A 23404-nucleotide genomic window follows, 5' to 3' on the forward strand; every position below is an offset into this window, starting at 1 on the left:
CTTTTGTCGTTAAGAAGAAACCTATCTAGGGTCTTTCCAGGAAATGAAAACATGCTGTTTTTCTCTTTCTAGGCTACCTGGAGCAACAACTGCCCTGGCTTTTCAAAGACCAGCTCACATTCTTCCCCTCCATCTCCCCCTACAATTCAAAGAAGTAAGGAAATATGAACACCCACTATTGTGTGCAAAAATGTTCGGCCTCCCCCATTTCTTCCACGTGCTTCTACTAAGCCAAACAAGATTTTATGATACTTCTTGGCATATTCATTCCTCACCCACCTCTGTTTCCTGAGGGGAAGTTTTGATGCCAGCGCTACCGAAGGCGTAAGGTGTCCCAAAGTGCCGGCTTCAAGGCCAGGAACGTACTGGTCAATGCTCTGAGCAGCCAGCAGGTGGGCTCCGGACACCACCTCGCAGCCTGGGTGGCATGGGGGGCTCAGTCTCCCTGAACTTCAACCTCCCCTCACTGTGGAAGGAAGGAAGAACAGTAGCTACACTTCACTGCGCTGGAGTGGGAATCCAATCACCTGACGAACATCTACCCCAGTTCAGCCTCAGGCCCTTGGCAGGCCCTTAAACACCTGCTGCTGAGTAACAGAAATTAGACTCCACGGAGATGTCAAGCTTCATGTTTTTCTGACCAGCGAAATGCCTCTAACTAAATTCTAAGACGGCTGTTTCTCTGCCTTCGGGTCATATGATAATATTTCTGGGCCCGCTCCTCTGTGCTTCCTGCCCTTCCTAAAGAGCTTTAAGAAGATAACATGAATGGGCAGAGGAGGAGAGAGGGAACTCTAGCCGGAGGGCAAGAGATGCAAGGAGGCCCTGGATGCTGGTGACTGCCTTGTCAGAAGGCTGCGGGGCAGGCGCTGTCCTCTTCGTTGTCAAAGCGAGAAAGCCAGATTCAGAAAAGTGAAAGGACTGGCTGCCCAGCTACTAAGTGGCAGAAAGGAGAGATCTCAGTCCCCAATTTCTCACCACTTCTATAATGCGAGAAGGTGCCTGTTTTTAACACTAGAGAATCTGACAACGGTTCAAATACGTAACAGAAGAAGGTACAAGCATGTGTGGCCCATCGGCAAGATGCAGTGCCAGCCGGGAAGCCTATCGGTGGGGAAGCCACGAGACACACAAAAATGTGAACTCTGGTTATCGGTCCTTCAGATAATGAGAGGATATACACTGAATTTCTAATTTTCTATGGCAGGCATGTATTTTATTACAGAAACAAGCTGTAGTTCGTGGGTATATAGGTGACAAGTATGTAAAAATGACGAAGATCAGAACTACTGAGACATTTGCCAAAATACCATACAATTTGGGTGTTTGCTACACTTTTCTAAGTCACAAGGAAAGAGTAAAAGAATTGTGTTAATGACCTTCTGCTACCCACGCTGCAACATTTAAAATTTATCTGATCTAGCAGCTTAGTCAAGTGAGCTAAAATCGGACACACTCTGGTCATTGCGTCCTGCTCCAAGGAAAGTATGGGCGTGACCTCCCTTTCCTCAAACCGTAAAAAACTGAATCCTACAGTACCACAAAATCAAAGATCTATTTTTAAAAACTGGAGGTTGGGGGAGGGAGACAGACCTCCCGCAACTACAAGTTATTTTGTAAAACAAATGATCAATCTGATGGCAAAGGGCCCTTCCTGGGCTCAGACTATGTATCTAAAATAAATGACTGCATAAACCAACACATTTAAACAGTGTTTGCAGAGTGAATGCTGAATACAGAAAATTTTCAGTTTGCATATTTCTAAATGGCTTATCTTTCGTGTGGCCTTCCTCAAGTCATAAGGCAACTAACTCTACAGGATGTTCACTAATGCTTTTAAAAGTACACACAACAGTTCTGAAAGGTTAAATAAATACAACAAAGGCACCTACTTTACTTACGAGTCCCTGAGCTGCTTTGCTGAAATTCAGATCTTCAACCTTAAGTGAACAACTACATTTTGCTCACCTAACCATTTTTATCACATTTGCCAAGAACGACCCTAACACGTTCTGTTCAGCTACACCAGTGTCTCAACATTTCCTTCATCATCATCATCACCTTTTAGACCCTTTCTCTTAATTGGCTGCTTCACCGAAATATCCCCCCTCCAAATCCTAATAGCACAGATAAAGACTAAGATATTCTCATTCTTTGGGGAGACACATCACCCCCGCTGGGAAGGTATGAGCTATACCAACCCAACAATACAGAGCTCATGAGGGGCAATGAGGGAGGCTGGACGTGCAGCCACGCCAATTTATGGGCAACAGGGAGGAGGAACTGAAATAATTTCTGTATCCTAATCAATAAAATTCTACTGCTCCTTCCCTTCAAAACAATTTGAGGTTGCGGATGTCTGCTGGGACATGAGCCAAACACAGCGGCACTTAAGATTAAAAATGCTGATTCTATTTGAGGAAAAATTAAGTCACTTAGGGCAGAATGAAGAGAAATGATACTATTCTAGAAGATTAAACCTGTGTCAAGTGAATTATAGGGTTCAAGAGTCACAGTGAAACAGAAAATTCCTGAATCTAAAGATACTTCGAAATTTAGAATCTTTAAACTTTACTATTTAAAGATAAAGTGTGTTTTCTTTTTTGGAGGGGGAGAGGAATTTCCTGTAACTACTAATCATTTTTAGGAGAAATAATTACAGTCTTAAATCAAATTGCACTTTACACAACAGAATTTTAAGCTGAAGACTTTGAGCGAGATGAAAACTGTGCTCTGAATATAAGTAAAAGTACCTTTCTCTTTCCTTGGAACCTTTGACACGGGAGTAGAGAACACAAACTCATTTTTTGGTTCAGAGAGGTCGGGAAATGAGATGGCTTTGCTAGATCGAGTCCTTGTGCTGCGGGACGATTTTGGCGGAGTGGCTGGGGCAAGCCCCCTCTCTTCCGGGTTGTCAGTTTCCATAGCTGTCATTTCTTCATCAGTGTATTTTTCTGATACTGGACATAATGCACATGTTTCGTTTGGATCTTCAGTCCTTTTCGTAAGCTTTTTCTTAGAGCCAGTCACCACAGCAAGTTCATTTGGCACTAAAGCGGATTTTTCTAAGGCTGTTTTTGCAACATCAGTCTTTCTTTTGGCCGGGGTCTTTCTTGTCGACCTCCTCTGGCTGCTTAAAGTTCCTGACTTCCTCTTGGGACTTTTCACTTCCTTGGCAGCCTTGGATCTGACATCTTCAGATGGATTAACTTTTCTTGGTCTACCACGTTTCCTAGGTCTACCAAACTCTGCCTGAAGACTCAGCTGCGATGAATCCAGTTTGGAGTCTTCTGTAACATCGAGTGTGCTACTTTCCCTCTTTTTAGGACTTTTGTCAGGCTTGACAGGCGGTGGCTCATCCATGGGCTTTCCATCTGGTTTACGTCCTCTACTTTCAGCAGCTTCTAGATTAGCACTTCTCAGTTTTCGGGTACTTCCACTGGGACGTGCTACTTTATTAACTTTTAGATCTAGATCTAGATCTACCATTTCAACACTTTCTGGATAGTCTACGGATTTTTTAATTCCTTTAGGAGTCTTCTTGGTAACAGACGAAAGCTTAGTTTCTCCATCTGGCTTTTTAGAAGTTTCTAGAGTGGCACTTCTCAATTTTCGGGTACTTCCACTGGGATGTGCTACTTTACTAACTTTCAGATCTAGATCTACCATTTCAACACTTTCCGGGTATTCCACAGATTTTTTAATTCCTTTTGGAGTCTTTTTTGTAACAGACGAAAGCTTAGTTTTTCCAGTAGCTGGTTCCAAGAGCTGAGAGGGTTTTACCCTCCTTAGTCTGCTATCTGGAGTAACCCCTAAGTCCTGTTCCATAGGACGATCACTTTCTAACATGTCCTGATTATCTTCTGTCCTTTTCCTTCCTCTCCTAGGAGTCACAGAATTTTGAGGTATTTGCAGGTTCTGAGATATAACTTTGACATCAGAACAGGCACCTTCAAAAGACCCAGACATTTCTTTCCTTTTCCGAGTCCTCCTATCCAAAAGGCCCAGCCTGTCAGGAGTAGCAACAGCTACAGACTCTTCCTGTTGTGCTGATTGGACACTCGGGTTTTGGACACGTCCTCTCCTGCGAGTTCTGGAGGAAATCGTGTCATCAAGCTGGCTCACGTTTATAGTCACTGTACTTGTCTCCTGAACAGTCTTCAACGTAGATTTGACTACCTTGGTGACCTGCTGGCTTATTAAAGGTATGTTTTCATGAATGGACTGCTGTTCTGCTGTATCTGAAGTAATTTCTTTACTTCTTGTGTCTTTAATTATATCTAGTAAATTTTCTGCGATTGCTACTTTAATTGGTTCAGGCACATATGGTAAAGTCTCTACCTTCTGGGACTCCTGATCACTAGTCAGGACCGCTGGCAACTCTGCGTCGTGTCCACCATTTTCCTCACTGCATACATGTTTTTCCTCAGCTACTGTGTTTGCCGCTGGAGCTAACACATTAGATGCTGCAGAATCACCTGTCTCTAATTCTCCTTCTTCACCTTCTAATATCAAGGTAAAGTTGCTCTGAGCCCCAAAAAGTTCCCCGTCTACTTCGGCAACGTCACACTCAGCAGAGTCTTTATTATCAGGTAAGTCACAAAATTGTTGCTCAATGGTATCAAAATTATATTGGAGTTTAAGAGTCCCTGAGGGGTACAACTCATTAAATGAAAGACTCCTAGCCTCATGTTCTGAATCTTGAACTCCGAGCGTTTCATGTTCAGTCACCTACAATGAATTAAAGATAAGAGACTGGTTAAAGAATTTTAATGTGTACATTTATTTTAGCCTAAAGCATACAGTTTTTTAATAATCATCTCACCCCTGGTATATGAATTGTTAAACTACGTTTGATATGGCATATACTTATGGGTTTATTTTATAAAAATATCTATTTAAGCAATCAGAGATTATTACTTGGTCAAAATAACTAGACAGAAAAAGATTTTGAGATTCTGAATGGAATTAAAATAGAAATTCCGCATTTCCTTAGCTAAAAAAGACAGTCTTTACAAAACCTTGAAAATTACTATGATGCTAATTTAAGGACTTATTCTGTTCTCACCCGGAAAAAAACATTAACTGGAGAAAAAGACACAACCCCCAAATTGTGTTTTAATGGTAATCCCCAAAATCCCTAACTAACCACACTTTTTCTAAACAGCATGATCCCCATAAGGTTGAAGAAGAATTCACCTACATAAGCTCCCTTGGGCTAGACTCAATCCTCTTCCCTTTGCTGGGGCTGCATAAACCATGAAATTCCTAAGGCTTTCAAGTTCAGTACCTCTCCTGCAAGGGTTTGGTGGAAGAAGGAATGGTCCTTGCATTTACCTTTTGGTAAGGGAGGGGGAGAAAAAGGAGGAGGTAGAAAGTAACAGAGAGATCTCCTGACCAAGAAGGTAGAACATTACCACCCACCTAGACAATGACATTTTCCCACTCCCCACACATTCAGTGAGATGAAGACTGGAAATACCCAGAAATGAGGATTCTCACTCATACCACGCCCACAATTTTTATTAGCTTCCCGGCTGAAGTAAGGGGACTTTATCCATCTATTTTATAGTGAGAATACTCATGAAAATGAATATGGACAACCATGACACTTTTATGATTTAAGAAACTTCCCAAATACTATACAATCACATTTCTATAAATTAGAAGAGGTTTGTTTTTTTTAATCTTACACTCATTTATCATATAAAGTTGCCTGTTGGTATTAAAAGAAACGTGGTGGAATTTTTAGAAACCATAAATCGTATTAAGTACAAAAAAAAGGAAAGGAAAGAAAGAAAGACAGAAAAGAAATCCTTTCTCGTGTTATAGAAGTTAAACCCCAGCCAGCTAATGAGCACTCTCCTACAAGTATGCATGGGGGAACAATCCTATCTAACTGTATTCAGTTATTTTCAAATGCTCTGAATAGTTTAGTTGTCATACTTTTCTCTGGAGTAGCCAGTATCTGTTTTCTCATGGCTAAAAGAACTTTCATTTGAACCAGATACTAAGCAAAAATTAAACTGTTAGAATTCTGACTTCTTTAACATAGCTTTTTGGTGGTCACGAAAAACAATTTCTCACTTAAAGGATGTGTTCTTTTATAATCCACAAAATATTTACATGCTTTTTTCTAATGCACATTAAAAAGAGGTTTTTATACAACAGTCAAATAAATGAATACATTAGGTTTAAACTATGATTTGAAATCTAAACCAAAACTAACAACAAAGTAAAAAATTAATTTTTTACATGAATTTCTTGAGGATCAGGAGGATCGTCAGAAACGGGAGGCTTTTCTTCCGCTAAGTCAACACCTGCTTTCAGGACATCAAGTTCTACTTTGTGATCTTCCTGTAAGTTCAATGTTATTTCCTGGTCAGGCTTATGTTCGGAGATCACAGGACTTTCAGGGATAGCAAGCCCAGAGTCTCCACTATCACCATGCACATCGGCCAGAGCTGAAAGAAAAACAAAAAAAGACACACACACAGTTTGAGAAGCAAGAGAAAGGCAAAGGCTGTATTGCACTTGAGAATATTTCCTTGAAAAACTGTCCTATTGCCCAATAGTTTCTAACTTCTTAAAGGGGAAAAGCCTTATGAGAGTTTACATATGAATCCCATCTCAGTATCCAGTTTAAACAATACGTATCTGCTTTCTACACACATGGAAGATAAATTTTACACTTAAAATGACAATGGTGAGTTTTTTTTTGTTTTTTTCCAACTTAGGTAGAATTCCGGCCCTTACCGTGAAACTTCAGTATAATGACAAGAGGGACCTGCAGTCTGGGCTGTATCTCACTGTGAAAAGGACTAGGTATCTCTCTTTTGGCAGAAAGCATCCAAATGGCCAAAAATATACTCTACCATTTAAAAAAACAACAACAAAAAACCTAGAGGGGAGCTGAGGGAGGGTGACAGCTCATTAGAAAAAATAAATCCTCATCTTTTACCTTCCTCTTTGACTAAGTTTTCTATGTCATTAGCACGCATAGTTTTATGTCATTTGGGTTTGTGAACGACACCCAAAGCATTTTGGGGTGGGGGGGGTAGAATCTGACTAAATCAAAACCCTTTAGTGTTTAATAAAAATCAGTAAAAAGGTTTTTGGGGTTTATTTAAGTGACCCTAAGATCAAGACCTGAGCTGAGATTAAGAGTTGGATGCTTAACCGACTAAGCCATCCAAGCACCCCCATAAAAAAGTAAAAACAAAACAAAACAAAAAAACCAAGGAAAAAATATTTGCATGCTTTCAACAGATAATGGGGCTGGTATCCCTAAAATACAAAGATAGCTTATAAAACAAAATGAGGAAAGTTTTTCACCTGTCCGTTTGGCAAAGAGGAATGGGAAAATAAGCACTTTACCTTCCAATTATCAGTATGTGAAAGAAAAGAAGTCACTGGATTGAAAAAAAAATCAAATGAATTCTACATATTTGTTAATTTCCCTAGAGCAAATGCAGTCATTTGTAATTATTTTCCACTAATAAAAAGCCAATCTTGGCCTTAAATTAAAAAACAGAAGTTGCCCCATGTAGATATTGGAGTCCCAGAAGACAGAAAAGCAGATATACTGCCTGGCTGGGGACTGGTAATTGATTTTACTCTTCTTTGATGTTCTGAAGGAAAATAGGTCCACAAAAACCATTCTAAGACGTCTGCTTTTAGACCACAGAGCACCTTACAAGCAACTCACTGCTCTGATACATCTCTTGAGAACACAAGGCTACTTACAGCTACAGAACCTGACCAAAGAGGAAGAACTGAGATAAGAACACTCTTAAAACACTAAAATGAAATAATTCTTTTTTGTTGTTTTTTGGGGGGGCGGGGGGGAGGGGGAGAGCGCGCATGCACTCATGTGTGAGCCGGAGAGGGGGTTGGGGGTTGGCAAGGGAGAGGAAGAATCCCAAGCAGACTCCATGCTGAGCACAGAGCCTGATGCAGGGCACCACCCCACCCCCCTGAGGTCATGACCTGAGCCCAAATCAAGAGTCAGATGCTTAACCGACTGAGCCACTCTGGCGCCCCTAAAATGAAATAATTCTAAAGTCAAAATAATACACACATTGACTGTTACCTGCTCTAAACGCAGAGGTGCAGGTCTCAACAGATACTAGTCCTTCGTCTAAAACTGGTACCTGGGATTTCAGGGTGAGGATTTTCCTTTAGAAAAAGAAATATATGCATTAGTGTTTAAGAAGGTCCCACCTGCTCTTCTCTGCTACATGTCATTTTGGTAATAAATCCTGAGGTTCGGAGAACTTAATACCACCCGAGTTTATTTTAAATAACACTATAAAATTTTTAAGTGAATTTAGAAACAAGTAATGCTGTATTTGGTATTCCCACTTTCTAATATGCATGGCTTTAAACTACAAATAAAATTATTTTAAAATGCTGGTCAGTATAAATTACACTTACACCAGTTTTTAATTATCTGTGGGCACATTTGTAAGTCTATCAGGTATTACGGAGTATTTCCTATATACTCACTAAAATCAGGTTCAATATTTTAGTATTATCTGGAAAGAGTATGAAAAAAGACTCACAGTAGGAGACCAATGGGACCTGTATTAAGCCACTTGGTGAAATTAAGTTCTGGAAATATGGGGACAGTGATCCCTTCCTATTCTGAATAGGGCCTTTCCCAAAACCCAACAGAAGTGTGATTTTTAAAAAATGGGACAAATAATAAATTCAAGAAAAAACATGCATTTGGAATATATACCTATTTTATAAATGATTTTTTTAAAAAGATTTTGAGAGAGCATGAATGTGGGGGGAGGGGAAAGGGAGAAGCAGACTCCCCGCTGAGCAGGGAGCTTGACAAGGGGCTCAATCCCAGGACCCTGAGATCATGACCTGAGCTGAAGGCAGACACTTAACTGAGCCACCCAGGCGTCCCTTATAGATGTATTTTTAAGACTTATCTCCATCTCGCAATGTTAGGATAACCAAGAAGCAACAACTAATAAATTTATATTTAAAAAAGACAGGCTTGTCATGATGGTGACGATTCGCCTAGATTACCAGTAACCACAACGTTTCTTGTCATGTGATTACTTTTTCCTTTGCAACTGTTGCCAATTCTCCATCAACCCCACTGCAATCCTATTTTCATTAAAGTTCAAGAAATATTAGAATTAAATAAACAATCTAGATAATCCTTTTATAGTTTCCTCCCACTTTTTCTATGGAGGCCTGGCAAAGATTGCAGCTAATCAGGATTTCTCCTCTCAGAAGTGAAGCATATGATTGGGTTCAATGTAGGAGATGTGACTATTACGATAGTGACTTTTGTGGGTGGTGTGTGAACTCCCTCAGGACTTAGAAAGCAATGAACCACTTACGGTATCTTAAATGACCATGTTTTATAAGGATTAATCTTACTAAATCACCCTTACTACTTCACGATAATTAAAGTTGCAACTTTTTGGTATCCTCTACAACAGCGTTGCTCCAAGTCCTGAAGCGCAAGGCGTCCAGCCTTGCAACAAGAGAAGGAGATTTTGCCAGAACGGCAATCACTTCACTGATGAGTTGAGCTGACTTTCAGGAAAGGAAGTGATGTACTAGTTTAGAGTCTAATACAAGCTGCCTGTCATGTGTTGCAACCACAAACCATTTGGGGCCTGACCTCAAGCTCTTAGACCCCACCAAGCAGCATCAGGCTGGTAGACCCCACATCGTCTAGTACAGTGCCTGAATGTACAAACACTGAAAAGAACCAAGAGCATATCAGTTCAAGCAGTCATTACAAATGAAAACCTTTGCTGGAGTCTTGTATTCACCACATGGTAGGGAACACAACTGCCTCTGAGCCATGTCCCCTATACTCCATCTTGATGCCGTAGGAGACCCACTTCATCAACCCGAAACCAGGAGGGCTTCAACAAATAGAGTCACCAAAGAATATAAAAGGAGATCTGCCTCACTTCATGACTTTGTACATTCAGGAAGTATCTAGTATTGTTCTAAGACTTCACAATAACTACTACGTAACACACACTTGTACAAATGAACGTCCTTCACAACAGAAACCAGTACCAAAGCGGGAATGCCCAAGGTCTGAAAAAAAAGCTCATCTACGCACAGAATAGGAAGCTTCCGGCTCACCATCTCCTCACACTTTGAGCACGAGCAGCTCTCCCTGCTAGCTTACCCGTCGTGGGCTGGCGGAGCACAGCGGGAAGCTCCACCTCCTGGAATGGGGCGCAAGGGACTGAAGTCTGCAAGCACCTCCTCTGCAACCAAGAGGTCCTTTGTCTTCGTGCCGTCTACAGTGCCTATGAATCAGTGGGAAGGATACTTACCATCATTTATGCCAACTGTTTAGCGAGTACTCATGATCTTTCTTGGATGACTACTTTTTAACAAGCTTGTTGGATCTGCTCTTTTGTACTTTTAGATTTACTCCGTTGGCCTCAGAATGCCAACAGGTCTTTCGAATAGCCCAAGCCCAGCCCGGGAGCCCCCGTACCCTACCGCTTCCCTCACTTGAGACTTAACATGCAAGTGCTGTACAGAGAGTGACTCAGTCCTCGACAATCCAAGTGGGGGGATCATTATCCCCATTTTACAAACGAGGACACAGAAGCACAGTTACACTGCTTATCCCAGGCTGCGTAAGTAGCTGAAATTCACAGCTAGCCTGTTTCACCCTATAGTTTGTGCTATATAATCCCCCACGAAAACAATACAAGTTTCTATTTGAGACTGCCTCATCTTTTTAGGAATAATCAATGAAGATACTGCCATGAACATCCTCATGTTTTATCATTCAACTATTTTGGTGGAACAGAGCACATCTGGACTGATGTACACTTGTAGACAGACGCTATTCATGAGGACAGTCCTAGGCTCTTAGAGCAATAATGCTTGTGTTTATTATACAAAGACATCACAGCCCAAAGAAACCAGTATGACAGATTTTTATTGAAGTATTTAGTTTTACAGATTTGAATATAGGAATTACCTTTAAATATGCTTGTTAAAACCGTGCAGGGCTACGAAACCAAAAATAGACTAAATTTTCTGATCCAATTTTTTTTTTTTTTTTAAGATTTTATTTATTTATTTGACAGAGAGATAGCACAAGTAGGCAGAGAGGCAGGCAGAGGGAGAGGGAGAAGCAGGCTTTCCACTGAGCAAGGAGCCTGATGCGGGACTCAATCCCAGGACCCTGGGATCATGACCTGAGCCGAAGGCAGCTGCTTAACCGACTGGGCCACCCAGATGCCCCTTCTCATCCGATTCTAAGCCAAGTCTCTCCCCTCTCTCTGGTGTTTCCCTGGCTCCTTCCATGCCTCCTATAGGAACACTTTTCCAACTACACTGTAAGTGCTTGTTTATGTATCTAGTCCACGAGGCTCTAAATTACTCGCAGGCAGGGGCAGCCTCCTCAACACGGAGCACACACACAAGGGGAGCCTACCCGTTCTCCACAGACATTAGGGGCTCAAAATCTTTTTAATATAGAAGTAAACATAAAGACTCTAAATTCATGGGCCTCTGGATATCTGTTTGGATTGTCCAGTGATTATTCTGGAGATAGGGATGGTGAAAAGAATGACCGACCTGGTTTCTGAGCAGCTTTCTAGAAAGCTGAGGCTGCTGGACAAGGTAGAAACTGTAATAACAACCCAGACTGGAGGATTAGTATTATTACTTCTCACAGCTACAATATGGCCTTAAGGCAGATGTGTGCGCTGTGTCTAGAACCTAGTACACTGGGATCGTGTAATTACTTAATCCTGATGCTCTTCTTACGGTGGAAAGAATTCTACACATTTTTTGAGTATCTGGAAAGGAGGTCTTACCCGTTTGTTTCTCTAGGTCTGGAGGAGTCACTTCTGATTCAGGCACATCTTTATCACTGTCCTTCTCAGTCGGTTCAGTTAAATTAATGAGTTCTGTGGAAGAGCTCTCTGGCTTTGAGGCCACGAAAATATCTTCCAAGTCTCCTGGTGATGGCGCATCCTGATACTCCAAGGTAGTCTGGTCTGACCTGGTGGAGGCACCGCTACTTTCTCGGCTCATATCCAGTTTCTCCAGACTCTGGGAAGGGGTATCCTGGGACCTCACTTCCACTTCCTGATGGTCCTTTTCAGGACTACTCAGGGAAAAAGCTGTTGTCTTGGCTTTGCTCTTTAGCCATTCGCTTTTTGCTGGACCTCCACATTTATGGAGAGGTGTAGTAACAGATAGTCTTGTTTTGCTGTCATCTGCAGCCTGTCAAGTAAAAGGTTTTGGGGAAAAAAAAAATTTACTAGGAGAAATCAGTAGAGTCTAAGCTCTCCATCTCCAATCAACAGTAACTGATTACTTACTTCCTTTTCATGTTTGGTATTTCTCTAGATTCTCTTCTCAGTCAAAACTCATTTATTCTAAATCCATTCTCTCCAGATACATGAAAGTTAATGGTTGTTAATGTTTCCCTGATTGGGAATAAAACGGTATTTCCAAAAGACTAAAACACAGAATAGGCAAGATGACCACTACCAAATGGTTTCCTATTAACCCACAATGGAGCTCTGACCACATACTGTCTCAATAGACACCCAATTAGGAACTTAGTAAGAGAGCCAACACAATATAAGGTTTAAAAAAAAAACAACAACATGGACTAAGACATTTGGAGGTCTTGACTGTAGTCCATTTCTGCCACCAAATAGCCATTTGATTACAGGCAATTTGCTTGGTGCTTCTGGGCCCTATTTTAAAACTTCAGTTGCAAATGATCGGTTTTGCTTGGCCAGTCAGTGCCATGAGATTTTTACTGAACCAGTGTTTTCTGATTTCATGCCTATCTGTGAGACTATATATAAAAATCTACAGTCATACTGATTTATGTGGGGCATCTGGGTGGCTCAGTCAGTTAAGCGTCTGATTTTGGGTCAGGTCATGATCTCAGGGTCCTGGGACTGAGCCCCAAGTCAGGCTCCCTGCTCAGTGGGGAGTCCGCCTCTCCCTCTGCCCCTCCTCCGGCTCATTCTCTCTCAAAAAAAAATTGGTTTATCTGACTTTTTACTTATAAAAGCTAATATATTCTTAATTTGTACCAACTATTATCAAACTTACTCCAGGAATCCGTTTTGTGGCCATGCCTTCTTCCATAAATGAAATTCTAGTTTCCTTAAGTCGTAAAGGAGGGGTAACGGACCTTCCAGGTGACAGAGAGGGAGAGGGTAAAGGTGGTGTTCGAAGACCAGACCTTAAGATGGACTGAGGAGTGAACTCGGCAAATCCAGAGGAAGTAACTGACATGGCCAAAGTTTTAGCTCTCTGCAACAAAGAACGAACGAAATTCCACCATTAGTGTCTGTAAAAGCTGCTTACATAAGGACAGACAAGGTCAACTGAGTCACAACATACTCAACTCCAACAGACACATCAATAAAAAGTTTTTTTATGGATTACTGGAAAGAAACTACAAAATTCTACTCAAGAGGTTTCTATACATAAGGCTACAAAACATAAAACTACATCCACAATCATTCTTTTAAGGTCTTGGTTATTCCCAGTTTAATAAAAGAGAGAGTGTAGAGATAAATTATTTAATGGGTGCCTACAAAACTTTAGTTAGATAAAGAGTCAGGACAGTGTGTGTAGAAAAGAACCAAGCTTAATTATAGTAAATTAATACAAATGATAAACCTCACTTTAAGAATGTTTTATAAGAAATATAATTTCATCTCATGAATCCAACAGTAACTGATGACTAATGAGAATCCTGAAGATTTACCAGAATTAATAAAAATAATTAGCACAGAAACTATTCAGCAGCAATAATTCCTTCACTTCTCCTCTAAAGGATTAGCAAGCAGATGGTTGTATCCCATTAGATCATTAAATTCCATTAGATCTGTTACAATATTATACTGATTTTTTTTTTCAAGATTGTTTTTGGTAGCAGACACAAAATTATTCCTTGATTTAGAGAATACAAAATATAATTTTTTTAATGGATAGAAACAGGAATCACCAGGAATTAGCCCTGGAGAGTAAATATCAGGCATTTAAAAAGCTCACCAATCTTCTTTTCCACTTGTTTTAATAACTATTTTAGGACTGACATTTGTTGAACTTTTATTCACCTTGTAAGGTAAGAATCAGGGCGCCTGGGTGGCTCAGTTGGTTAAGTGTCTGCCTTTAGCTCAGGTCATGATCCCGGGGTCCTGGGATCAAGTCCCATGTCAGGCTCCCTCAGTGGGGAGCCTGCTTCTCCCTCTCCCTCTGCTCCTCCTCCCCTGCTTGTTCTCTCTCTCTCTCATAAATACAATTAAAAAAAAAAATTAAGAATCCCCTGGCTTCCCTCTCCATGCTGAATATCCAGAAACAATGGAAAGAAATGAAGGTAGGGCACTTCCGGGACTCAATCCAGGATGCTGGGCAAGTTGCCAGCGCACAAGTGCTGTGAAACCATTCTGACAACAGGATGGGAAAAGGCGCCCACTCCCCGCCACCTCAAGTCTAGTTTTGTGGTTTCTCAGCTAATGATTTATCAGAGATGGTGGAGGAAAACGAATTAAGACAGATACACTGCTAGTAAGAAGGAGTAACAGAGTGCAGTTTCATCAAAGGAGAGAATTTAAATAAATAAAAAAAGAAACCAGAGAACTAAAGGCATATGACAGAGGGGCGCCTGGGTGGCTTAGTCGGTTGAGCGTCTGCCTTCGGCTCAGGTCATGATCCCGGGGTCCTGGGATTGAGCCCCGCATCCAGCTTCCTGCTCCGCGGGAGGCCTGCTTCTCCCTCTCCTACTCCCCCTGCTTGTGTTCCCTCTCTAGCTATATCTCTCTCTGTCAAATAAATAAAAAATAAAATCTTTAAAACAATAAAAAAAAAATAAAAGCATATGACAGAAGGAAGAAGAAACAGCAAAATGGTAGCAGAAATGGCGGGGGGGGGGGGCAAACCCAAGAATGTGAAAGCTTTTTTTCAAAGGTTTTAATTTAAGGTTTCAACTTGTAATAACCACAGAGACTTGGATTACCCTCAGAACAATGATGTAATTGTTAACCTTGAGTACATCAGGTAAGCACAAAAGGTAAATGTAGTAAAATCCTATTTAAGAAGATGTAAAGATACAATAAACATTATGCAAAGGTAACTCCCCCCAAACAGGCTTAATGCTGTCCATTACCCAGAGATATCAGTTAGAGATAGCTTTTTTCTCTCTGCTGCTTGACACGTGAGAACTTCCTAGCTTCACTATGAACGTGAGCTATACAATACTCACCTTCACCACGAAAGGAGTTTCAAGTACACGTAATTCTATAGTCCTGGAGGGACTGTGATGTGATCCTTTGAACAATGAACTGGACGCCGGGTATAAAGGAGATCTTTTGGGGGTTTGCTGAATAAATCCCAAACGCTGACAAGGCTGGCGCACAGGATGAACAACCAGATCCAGCGGTCTGTAATCACAGTACACACACACAGTACACAGAAAGACCCAGGTAACTAACTTATCGAGTTATGGTGAAAAAAACCCCCCAAAATTTATCATGCCATGTAATTAGACTTCTATATTCACTGGCAAGTATGGTAACCACATGAAATTATAAGTTCAGTCAGGATATTAATATAATGCCATTACTTCAAAAAGTCAGAAAATTAATTCAGTATTAAAACTGAGAATTAGGAATTCTAGATAACAATTAAAAAAAAAAAGCTCTAGTCCCCCGCCCTCCCTCTCACCAATATTCACTGATAAAATAAATTCATTTGCTGTAATTCTTTACGAACACATAAAAATTCCTTTTATCTACATGTGACGTACATAATACTGGTTTGCTTTACCTTTATGGTTTTTATTGCAAAAAAACTGAGCACGAACACACACAAAAAGTTAATTTTTTCAAATTAATGAGGTCAGTGACAAAATGGAATCTCCAGATTCTGCTGAATGGTTTTCTGTAATGTCCTGGATGTAGTTCATACAAATGATAAAACTAATCTCATTGATAACTTGTATTAAGCATGCATAGTCCCAAGAGTTTAAAAACTTAATTCGCAGATAAAGAATTTAAACTTGAAAGTGAAATTTTCAGGTTACAATTTCTGATGGATCCTTTGCATAGGCAATTTCCTAATGAATAATGGTCTATTTCCTAGCAATACAAACAATACATTTTTACTTCCCCCAAATGACTCTGTGCTCTGTGGTTCAGCTGAAAATGACCAGAAAGGTCCAGCATGTCCCGGTGCCCAGGAATAAAAACCCCCCATGGCTGTACCTTCCTTGTCCTTCCTCACAAATGGGATGGCATTTGTAATTTGTAAATAAGCAGAAATGGGTGCTTTAAGACCCAATCTGGTGCCCAGTGGGAAATATTTATAGGAAGCATTTCCTTAATCCTTACTGCTTGTTATTCTGTACTAAACACAGCTTTAGATTTCCACCAAACCAAAAATATCCCATCAGGCCACTAACATTTGTTTCTTTATTGTCTGTTCTAATTCTTCTTTTCCTTCTCTACCTCATTTGTATTCAAAATCTGTATTTGTAAACCGTGTGCTCACTTTTATACTGAACTATCCCAAATTGGAATTTTGTTAATTGCCTCGCACTGTGTTGGTATTCATGTTCAAGGTGTTCAATCATTTATGAATGACTGCTTCTCAAAAGCAGGGCCTGTCCAACAAAGGTACCTACTGAGTAAAAACAAAATTCTTATACTAATAAAATACTTCTAAACACTAAATACTAAAACAATTATCAGGAAAAGTATTTTTTATTATATTTTCTTTAAAAATGTTAAATACTGCATCAGATCTTAGGATTTCCACAAATCTTTGAGCATGATACACATTAGTAATGCGTTACACAAAACATACACTGCACAAACAGCACGTAGCCTTACTATACGCAGTGCCCAGTGATGTCACCTCTGCTATTCCACTGAAAGATATGCTAGTCACAATCAAGTTTACTTACTACCCACTAATGCAAACCAGTTTGAAAAACAGCATTAGGGAATGGAATGATTTCTATAAAAATAAATATTCACACCTCAATTGACTTTCTTCCATCTGAGTTAATCATAGCTTTGTAGGATTCTCATAATACTTCTTTTTCTTTAGGTCCTTAGGCCATTAGTCATGAATCTGAAAACTTTTATTATTGCTCCCTTCTTGAACCCCAGATCTATTAAAGTACAAAGGGACTGAGAAAAAGTGACTTGTGGGGAAAAACTGGAACACTACTGCTAGGAAAACAGAATGATAATAATAATGACTCTTATTTGAAATAATCTTCCTGATAATTAAAGGAAAACAACATCAATCTAATTAAATCCAAATCCCCCAAACAGAAAACCCTTTCATGCTTTCAAAATATGCCCACTCTAAACAGCTTTGGCTCCAACTGTTTGTAAATATTAACTTATTCTGAGTACCTTATTCTATCATAAATTCAGATCATTTTATTCTCAAAAGTAATGCAATTTTATTCTTGAAATTTATAATAATCAGGAGCATGCTATTAAAGACAAGGAAGCAAACATTAGGAGACAGTTGTTTGTTCTCTAATATTGAGAATATGAACACCTATTTCAACTATCCAATATTCTTAAATGAAATATAATCACAATTTCATCTTGGATGGAAAACTTTGACTTAATTATTTACTTTTCTAATACCACAGTTTAAGTCGTGCAAGTATTACTGATCTGAAGCCACGGAAGGCATTTTAGTGGGCTCTCTTGTACAGGAGAAAATTTCAATGAGCTGACCAAGATTAGTTACGAATTCTAAAAATAACCTCCATTCAGGGATCAATCAACAAGGAAGTGATATGAAAAGCAGCAAGTTAATAGTTTACTTTGCTCATGATTTTTAATAAAACAAAGTTTGCTTCTTTTCTCTAAGCAGTCTGAAATCATTAAGCCAAAATTCTAAGTAGGTTAGCAGCTGGTGCTAAAATTACTACACTACTTCCCAAATTGTATAAAAAAAATAAATAAAAGCATTAAAAAATCATTAAAAACTCACTCAAGAATTTAAAATACTGTAACATTTTAAAGATAATTAAAAATGACAGTGTAATTGTCTAACATTGTGATTTTAAAATGATTTAACTAAGTCTTACCTAGAAACCTTTTGTGATGCTTTTAAAATTGGTGTTCCAACAAATGCCTCAGGCACTTGTGGATGTGGAAGAGGAGATGGTTCTCTTCTAGGACTACAAAGAAAATAAAAATGTAACTTTTCAGCATGTACTACGAAGAGTATTAAAATACGTTTTAAGAAGGTGGGATTAGGTTGGAGAGGAGTGCTTTCACTTTTTACTTTGTACATTTCTGCTTATTTACAAATTACAATAAATATAATTGCTTTTAAAGTTAAAGACAAAAAAAAATTCTTCTTACAATAAAAAGTCAACATAGAGGAGTTTTTCCTTTTTACACAGACTAATAAACTCCAAGGCTGGATGGTTGATGACCGCTTCTGATACCGGGGAAAGATTAATGAGTGGCAAGACCATTAACAGGTGTAAGGAAAGCGTACCTCTTGTGGGCTGAGGTGCCACCTTTAGGTTCAGTACATGCCCAAATCTCTCCAATTTTAGACAACACATTACTGATGAAAGCAGATCTTGTTAACACAGCCCCTGTTGCAGCTTGCTTTGTAACAGTGGACAATGGTTGGGGTCTAGAAACTGTAAGGTGAAGAATGCAGGGTTTAATTTCCTAACACCAGGATTTTACTAGAAGATGAATATGAAAGAGGGACTGGGACACAGGGCTTACAAGATAAGCAGTTACAGGTTATACTTAGTTCAGCAACATCTATGCAGAAGTGTAACAACTTGGGGCTTTTGGAGGCAGTGAAAAAATTACTGTACATGTTCTCTAACAGTTGGACAGGAGTGTCCAAGTGAAATAAAATGAGTTTTTTATTCTGTACTACATTGCTAAATCAACTATAAAATCCTCCAAGAAAGCATTACATTTGGTGGGAGTGGCCCAGTAAAAAAAAAAAAAAAAAAAAGGCACCATAGTAATGAATCAAAGCAAAAGTGAGCTAAATATAAAAGAACAATGGTTTCAGGGGGTAATCACTTGATGTCCTTTCTCACCCAGTACTTTATGATAGTCTTCAATCAAATCTTACCTTCTCGAAGAACAGGTGATGTGGACAGATGGTAAGGCTTAGCTTGCTCAATGGCTAATCTTCGCTGGATTTTAGGAAGGACTTTCCCATATTGCTCTACTATAGCATTTCGAACCTCTGATCTCTCCCGCAAACGAGGATCACGATCATTCTATTGAACATGCCGTCATTGGTAAAAATTTAATCTTCAAAAGCGCTATGTTTATGTATTTACCATTTAAAACATAATTCTGAATACCTAAGACTATCTTCTTTCTCCCTACATATTCATTCTTCCACACCAAGGACCTCCTACACACACCTGACTGCATTATCAGTCCTCATCCATCCGTAAGTTCCCCCTCTTCCCCCCAGGCTCGAGTCTTCACCACGACTAGCAACAATGATCATCATGTACCAAGCATCTACACGGTTCAGGCGACAGATCACCTCAGAAACACCTGTGCGCATCCCCACAAAGAGATACTGTCATTTTACTGATGAAGAACCAAGGCTCAGAGAATGTGTTCCAAGAGCAAAGCACAAAAAAGAATCCGTCTGAGCACTATGTAACTCCCACTGCTCCTCTACCTCTTCTTCTCGTTCCCCCTGAGTGAAGTGGTTAGTCTGGCAAGACTGTGGGCAGTTGTCTAAATAGAAATGGCATATGTAAAAGAATTAGGTTAAGTAATAATAATGCCCTGTTCCCAACGTGCTAAAGAAGGTCAGACGAGGGTTCTCCAAGCTCAAGAGGGTACGAAGAACCCAGTGGTTACTGAACTAGAAACTCTCACACAACAAAAGTAGCACCTCTCCTTACTCTCTTGTCCCCCGTAATGAAACATGTTTCACTATACCGAAAAATTGGTCTTCAGAGTTTGGTTCAGCCTCAGGGCAGAAACGTAATTGGCACGCTGCAGATAGTGAACGAGAAGGAATTCGTGATTCCGAATGTTGGTGCTGGACTGCAAAAATTTCACCAGGCAGTCCTAAGAAGAACGAAAAACACTCATCAGCTACTCACTTCCGCTGCATTTCCACCAAGTGGATGCTGGGGCGTCATTACCTGCTCGAGGTCTGTGAAAGGCAGCTTCAGCAAGTCCTCCATGAGGCCCGTCTCCTGGCAGACCTTGTACGTGTGTGTCAGGAGCTGCTCGACGTTCAGACTGGTGGAGTGCTGCCGCAGGAACGTCCAGGCCTCCACCATGTACCTGAAACAGTGTCCACAAGGCCTAGTGTTAGAAAAGCTGTTGGAGGCATTCAAAATGAGTGATCGACCTACAGAATCGCAATGACACTCTGTGTGATCCAGAAGTACTCTGAGCTTTTCTTAAACACGCATCATGGCATCATGACGTTTGCTGATCTCAATGAGCAGAGTTTGTGTGAGGCAGTTCTGGATCATTAGTGGAGTGTGCGACAGGAAAGCACAGAGCATACACGGGAGTGAGAAGACACAAACGAACGTTTGTGGTGTGGTGTGGCGGAGAAAGCCAGGCCCTTACGTATGCACGCCCAGTGGGAGAGCAGTGTAAGGGGCAGTGAGCAAAGACCTACACAAGCAACATTGTGTTTATGGGATGGCGACAGGCTGAGCTCAAAGAATATTCTGACTGATCTATAAGCAAGATCTGATTGGAGAACACGGGTTAAATTAGGGAGTTTTAGACACCATGTGGGGACCATGAGATGCTGTCTTCTGCGGGCAGTAAGACATCAAACAAAGCAGTGTTTCTCATGACATACTGTTAAGAAAAAAAAAAAAAGCAAGCTTCAAATTATCAACAGTGACTATAATTGTAAAAACTTAACCAAACAAAGCCTATAAATGTTTATGTGCTTATTTACTTAATTAGATAACAAAATGTCTTGAAAGACACTAAAATTGTCAGAATTTTTGGAGGGGCTGATAACTTTAGGGCTGAAGTGGAGGGTAGAATAAAAACATGGCACCTACATACGAGCATCAGGGAAATAATTTTCTTAAAAAAATCATCTTTTATCTAATTCTAAGTTAACACACAATTTTGATTTCAATGGACATCTTCATAAAAAAGCTTTAGCTATGGTTACTGAAATAGTCACAAACACTGACATAAAGACTTGTTAATAAATAACTAACACACATATAAGAAACACAGAATATGTGAACAAAATCACACCAATTAATATTCAGCATGAAAATGCATGGAAGGAAATTCTCGCAGCACCGACCTGGACTTCCTGTGGATACCAAGTTCCTCAGAGAAGAAAAGGGCTCCCTCTGCTGACAGGCCAGGCGGGGCCAGCTGTTCATTTTATTGTCTTGGGACTAGAGTATTTTAACATATTCTACAGGACTTACTAAGGTCAAGAACCCAAATAAGTAACACATTTACGGGTATCCCTAAAAATCTAAAATTGCCTTGTTCTTCACCCCATACCAGAACAGGCAGGAGAGTATGGTTGTTATAAACCTGAGTGTCTTAGGGGGTAATTTTGTTCCTACATAAGGAATATGGGAGTATTAAAAGGAGCACAACATTTTTATAGATAGAAAAATAGATAAGAAGGATAAATACTATATCACCATAAATTAAAAAGAAACCATATGAACATACGTATAGATGAAGTAGTTATGACATAATCTCACTATTTGTTGAATCTGACATAGGACAGGTATATGGAACCTTCACCATACTATTCTAGTTTTCTGTAGTGTACACTGAAATCTTCTTTTAAAATGCCTTCACCAAAATAAATTTCAGATCAATCAATACCTAAAGGATAAAACAAAAACCATAAAAGTGGTAGCAGATACCATGAGAAAACTAAAAAATAATGACATTAAAGTGAAAAAAAAGACATAAAGCCAAATGAAAATACTGATAATTCTGACTTCATGATTTTCAGCATAGTAAAATCCATTCTAAAACAAAGTAAAAAGACAAATGACAAACAAGAGGAAAAAAAAAATCTCAGGATTAGTATTTGTAACATAAAGAGCTCTAACAAGTTAGGAAGAATAATCTCAACAACACACAAAGAAACAATGGGCAGGTCACAAGAAGGAAATAGCATCTTTATGAAAAGATTATTATTATGGTGAGACGAAACCTATGACTATTACCACCTTCACCCATCAGATAAATAAACACCACCTGAACGGCACAGGTGATGGGGGCGAAGTGGCCTAACCCTCACGAGGGCCGTGTGCCGTGATCTATCAAAATGACAATTGTAAATGTCCCTTCACCCAGTAATTCCACTTTTAGAGTTTTATGTCTTACAAACTAAATCTGCACCTGAGCAAAATGTGTGATTACTCACGGCAGTGGTTAAAATGGCAACAGACTGGAAAACACCTAAATGTTCACGAAGGGGAGCTAGTTCGATAAATACAGACACATCACGAGGAACTACTACGCAATAGTCAACAGTAGGGAAGCTCTTTTTGTCCTATTATGAAATCAAATCCAAATTAAATAGAAGAAAAAAGTACACTGCAGCAAGACATAGATGTGCTGTTGTATTTTAAGTGTGTGTGTGTGTGTGTGTGTGTGTGTGTGTGGCGGGGGGGGGGTGGATGTTGAAGGGTAAATGCTGCCAGAAACAAGCCTGGAGCTGCTCCCATCACTGATGTGCTGTGATCGGACTCCTACAAAGTTTTGGGGAAGGAAAGCTCCCCAAGCAGCCTGCTATCGTGAGGGGCAAATTCTTCAGGAGAAGAGCTGAGGAGATGAAGGTCGTTGTAAGGGGGGACGTGGGGGGGGTGGGGGTGACGACTGGCTGTGTCCCAGTAGCTTGAAGCCACATGGAGGGAGGTTCATTAAATGCTAGCAAGTGCTTTTCAAAATGTGGGGGGAAGGGTTTTAAGTAGGGGTGGGAAGAAACATAGATGCATTTGCTTACATATGTACACAACTTCTTAGGCAGGATACACGAGAAATTATTTAACACTGACTGGGTACCAAGAAGCAGCATAGGAGGCTGGAAATGCACGGTGTATCCTTCTGAACCTTTCTGAAGCATGTAAATATCTTACTATTGAAAAAAAAAAAACAAAAAACAAAAAACCAAATTCCTGACCCTCCTCTGCCCACCAGTCCATGGACATTTTCCACTTTAAAGTATGATGCTGAACAAATATAACAGTAAGAGTAAGATAGATTTATTTATGACTTATCAAATATTAATCTACCAGGAGAGTATACTTGAAGGCAAAGGGCAAATGATAATGTTTTTCCCCATTTCCCCTCCAGTAGGAGATACAGCTATCTCCAACTTCAAGCAAGGCTGTTCCACTGCCAAC

At 40.0% G+C, this 23404-nt stretch overlaps 1 protein-coding gene across 8 annotated transcripts in view; it reads right to left on the reverse strand.

Annotated features, from left to right (window-relative positions):
• Window positions 1–23404, reverse strand: part of AHCTF1 (AT-hook containing transcription factor 1) — a 78030-nt gene that overhangs the window by 4931 nt on the left and 49695 nt on the right. For 6 of the 8 annotated variants that reach the window (XR_010412378.1, XM_045877604.3, XM_045877606.3 and 3 more), the window contains 12 exons: window positions 20180–20324; window positions 19971–20102; window positions 19135–19285; window positions 18529–18679; window positions 18110–18202; window positions 15257–15434; window positions 13096–13299; window positions 11835–12246; window positions 10178–10301; window positions 8093–8178; window positions 6256–6464; window positions 2754–4731 (listed from right to left, as the gene is read on the reverse strand). Coding sequence is in view for 6 of the 8 variants with exons in the window: in XM_045877604.3 (XP_045733560.3) it covers window positions 2754–4731; window positions 6256–6464; window positions 8093–8178; window positions 10178–10301; window positions 11835–12246; window positions 13096–13299; window positions 15257–15434; window positions 18110–18202; window positions 18529–18679; window positions 19135–19285; window positions 19971–20102; window positions 20180–20324 (3863 nt within the window). In the remaining 2 variants the exon portion in view is untranslated. Of the gene's footprint in view, window positions 1–278; window positions 467–2753; window positions 4732–6255; window positions 6465–8092; window positions 8179–10177; window positions 10302–11834; window positions 12247–13095; window positions 13300–15256; window positions 15435–18109; window positions 18203–18528; window positions 18680–19134; window positions 19286–19970; window positions 20103–20179; window positions 20325–23404 lie in introns of those variants that run through there. The other 2 variants (XR_010412379.1, XM_064594438.1) reach the window with 2 other exon arrangements.

Source organism: Mirounga angustirostris, unplaced genomic scaffold, assembly GCF_029215605.1.
Source record: "Mirounga angustirostris isolate CCGP_5_RB_7025 unplaced genomic scaffold, mMirAng1.0.hap1 SCAF_6, whole genome shotgun sequence".
Classification (NCBI taxonomy): domain Eukaryota; kingdom Metazoa; phylum Chordata; class Mammalia; order Carnivora; family Phocidae; genus Mirounga; species Mirounga angustirostris.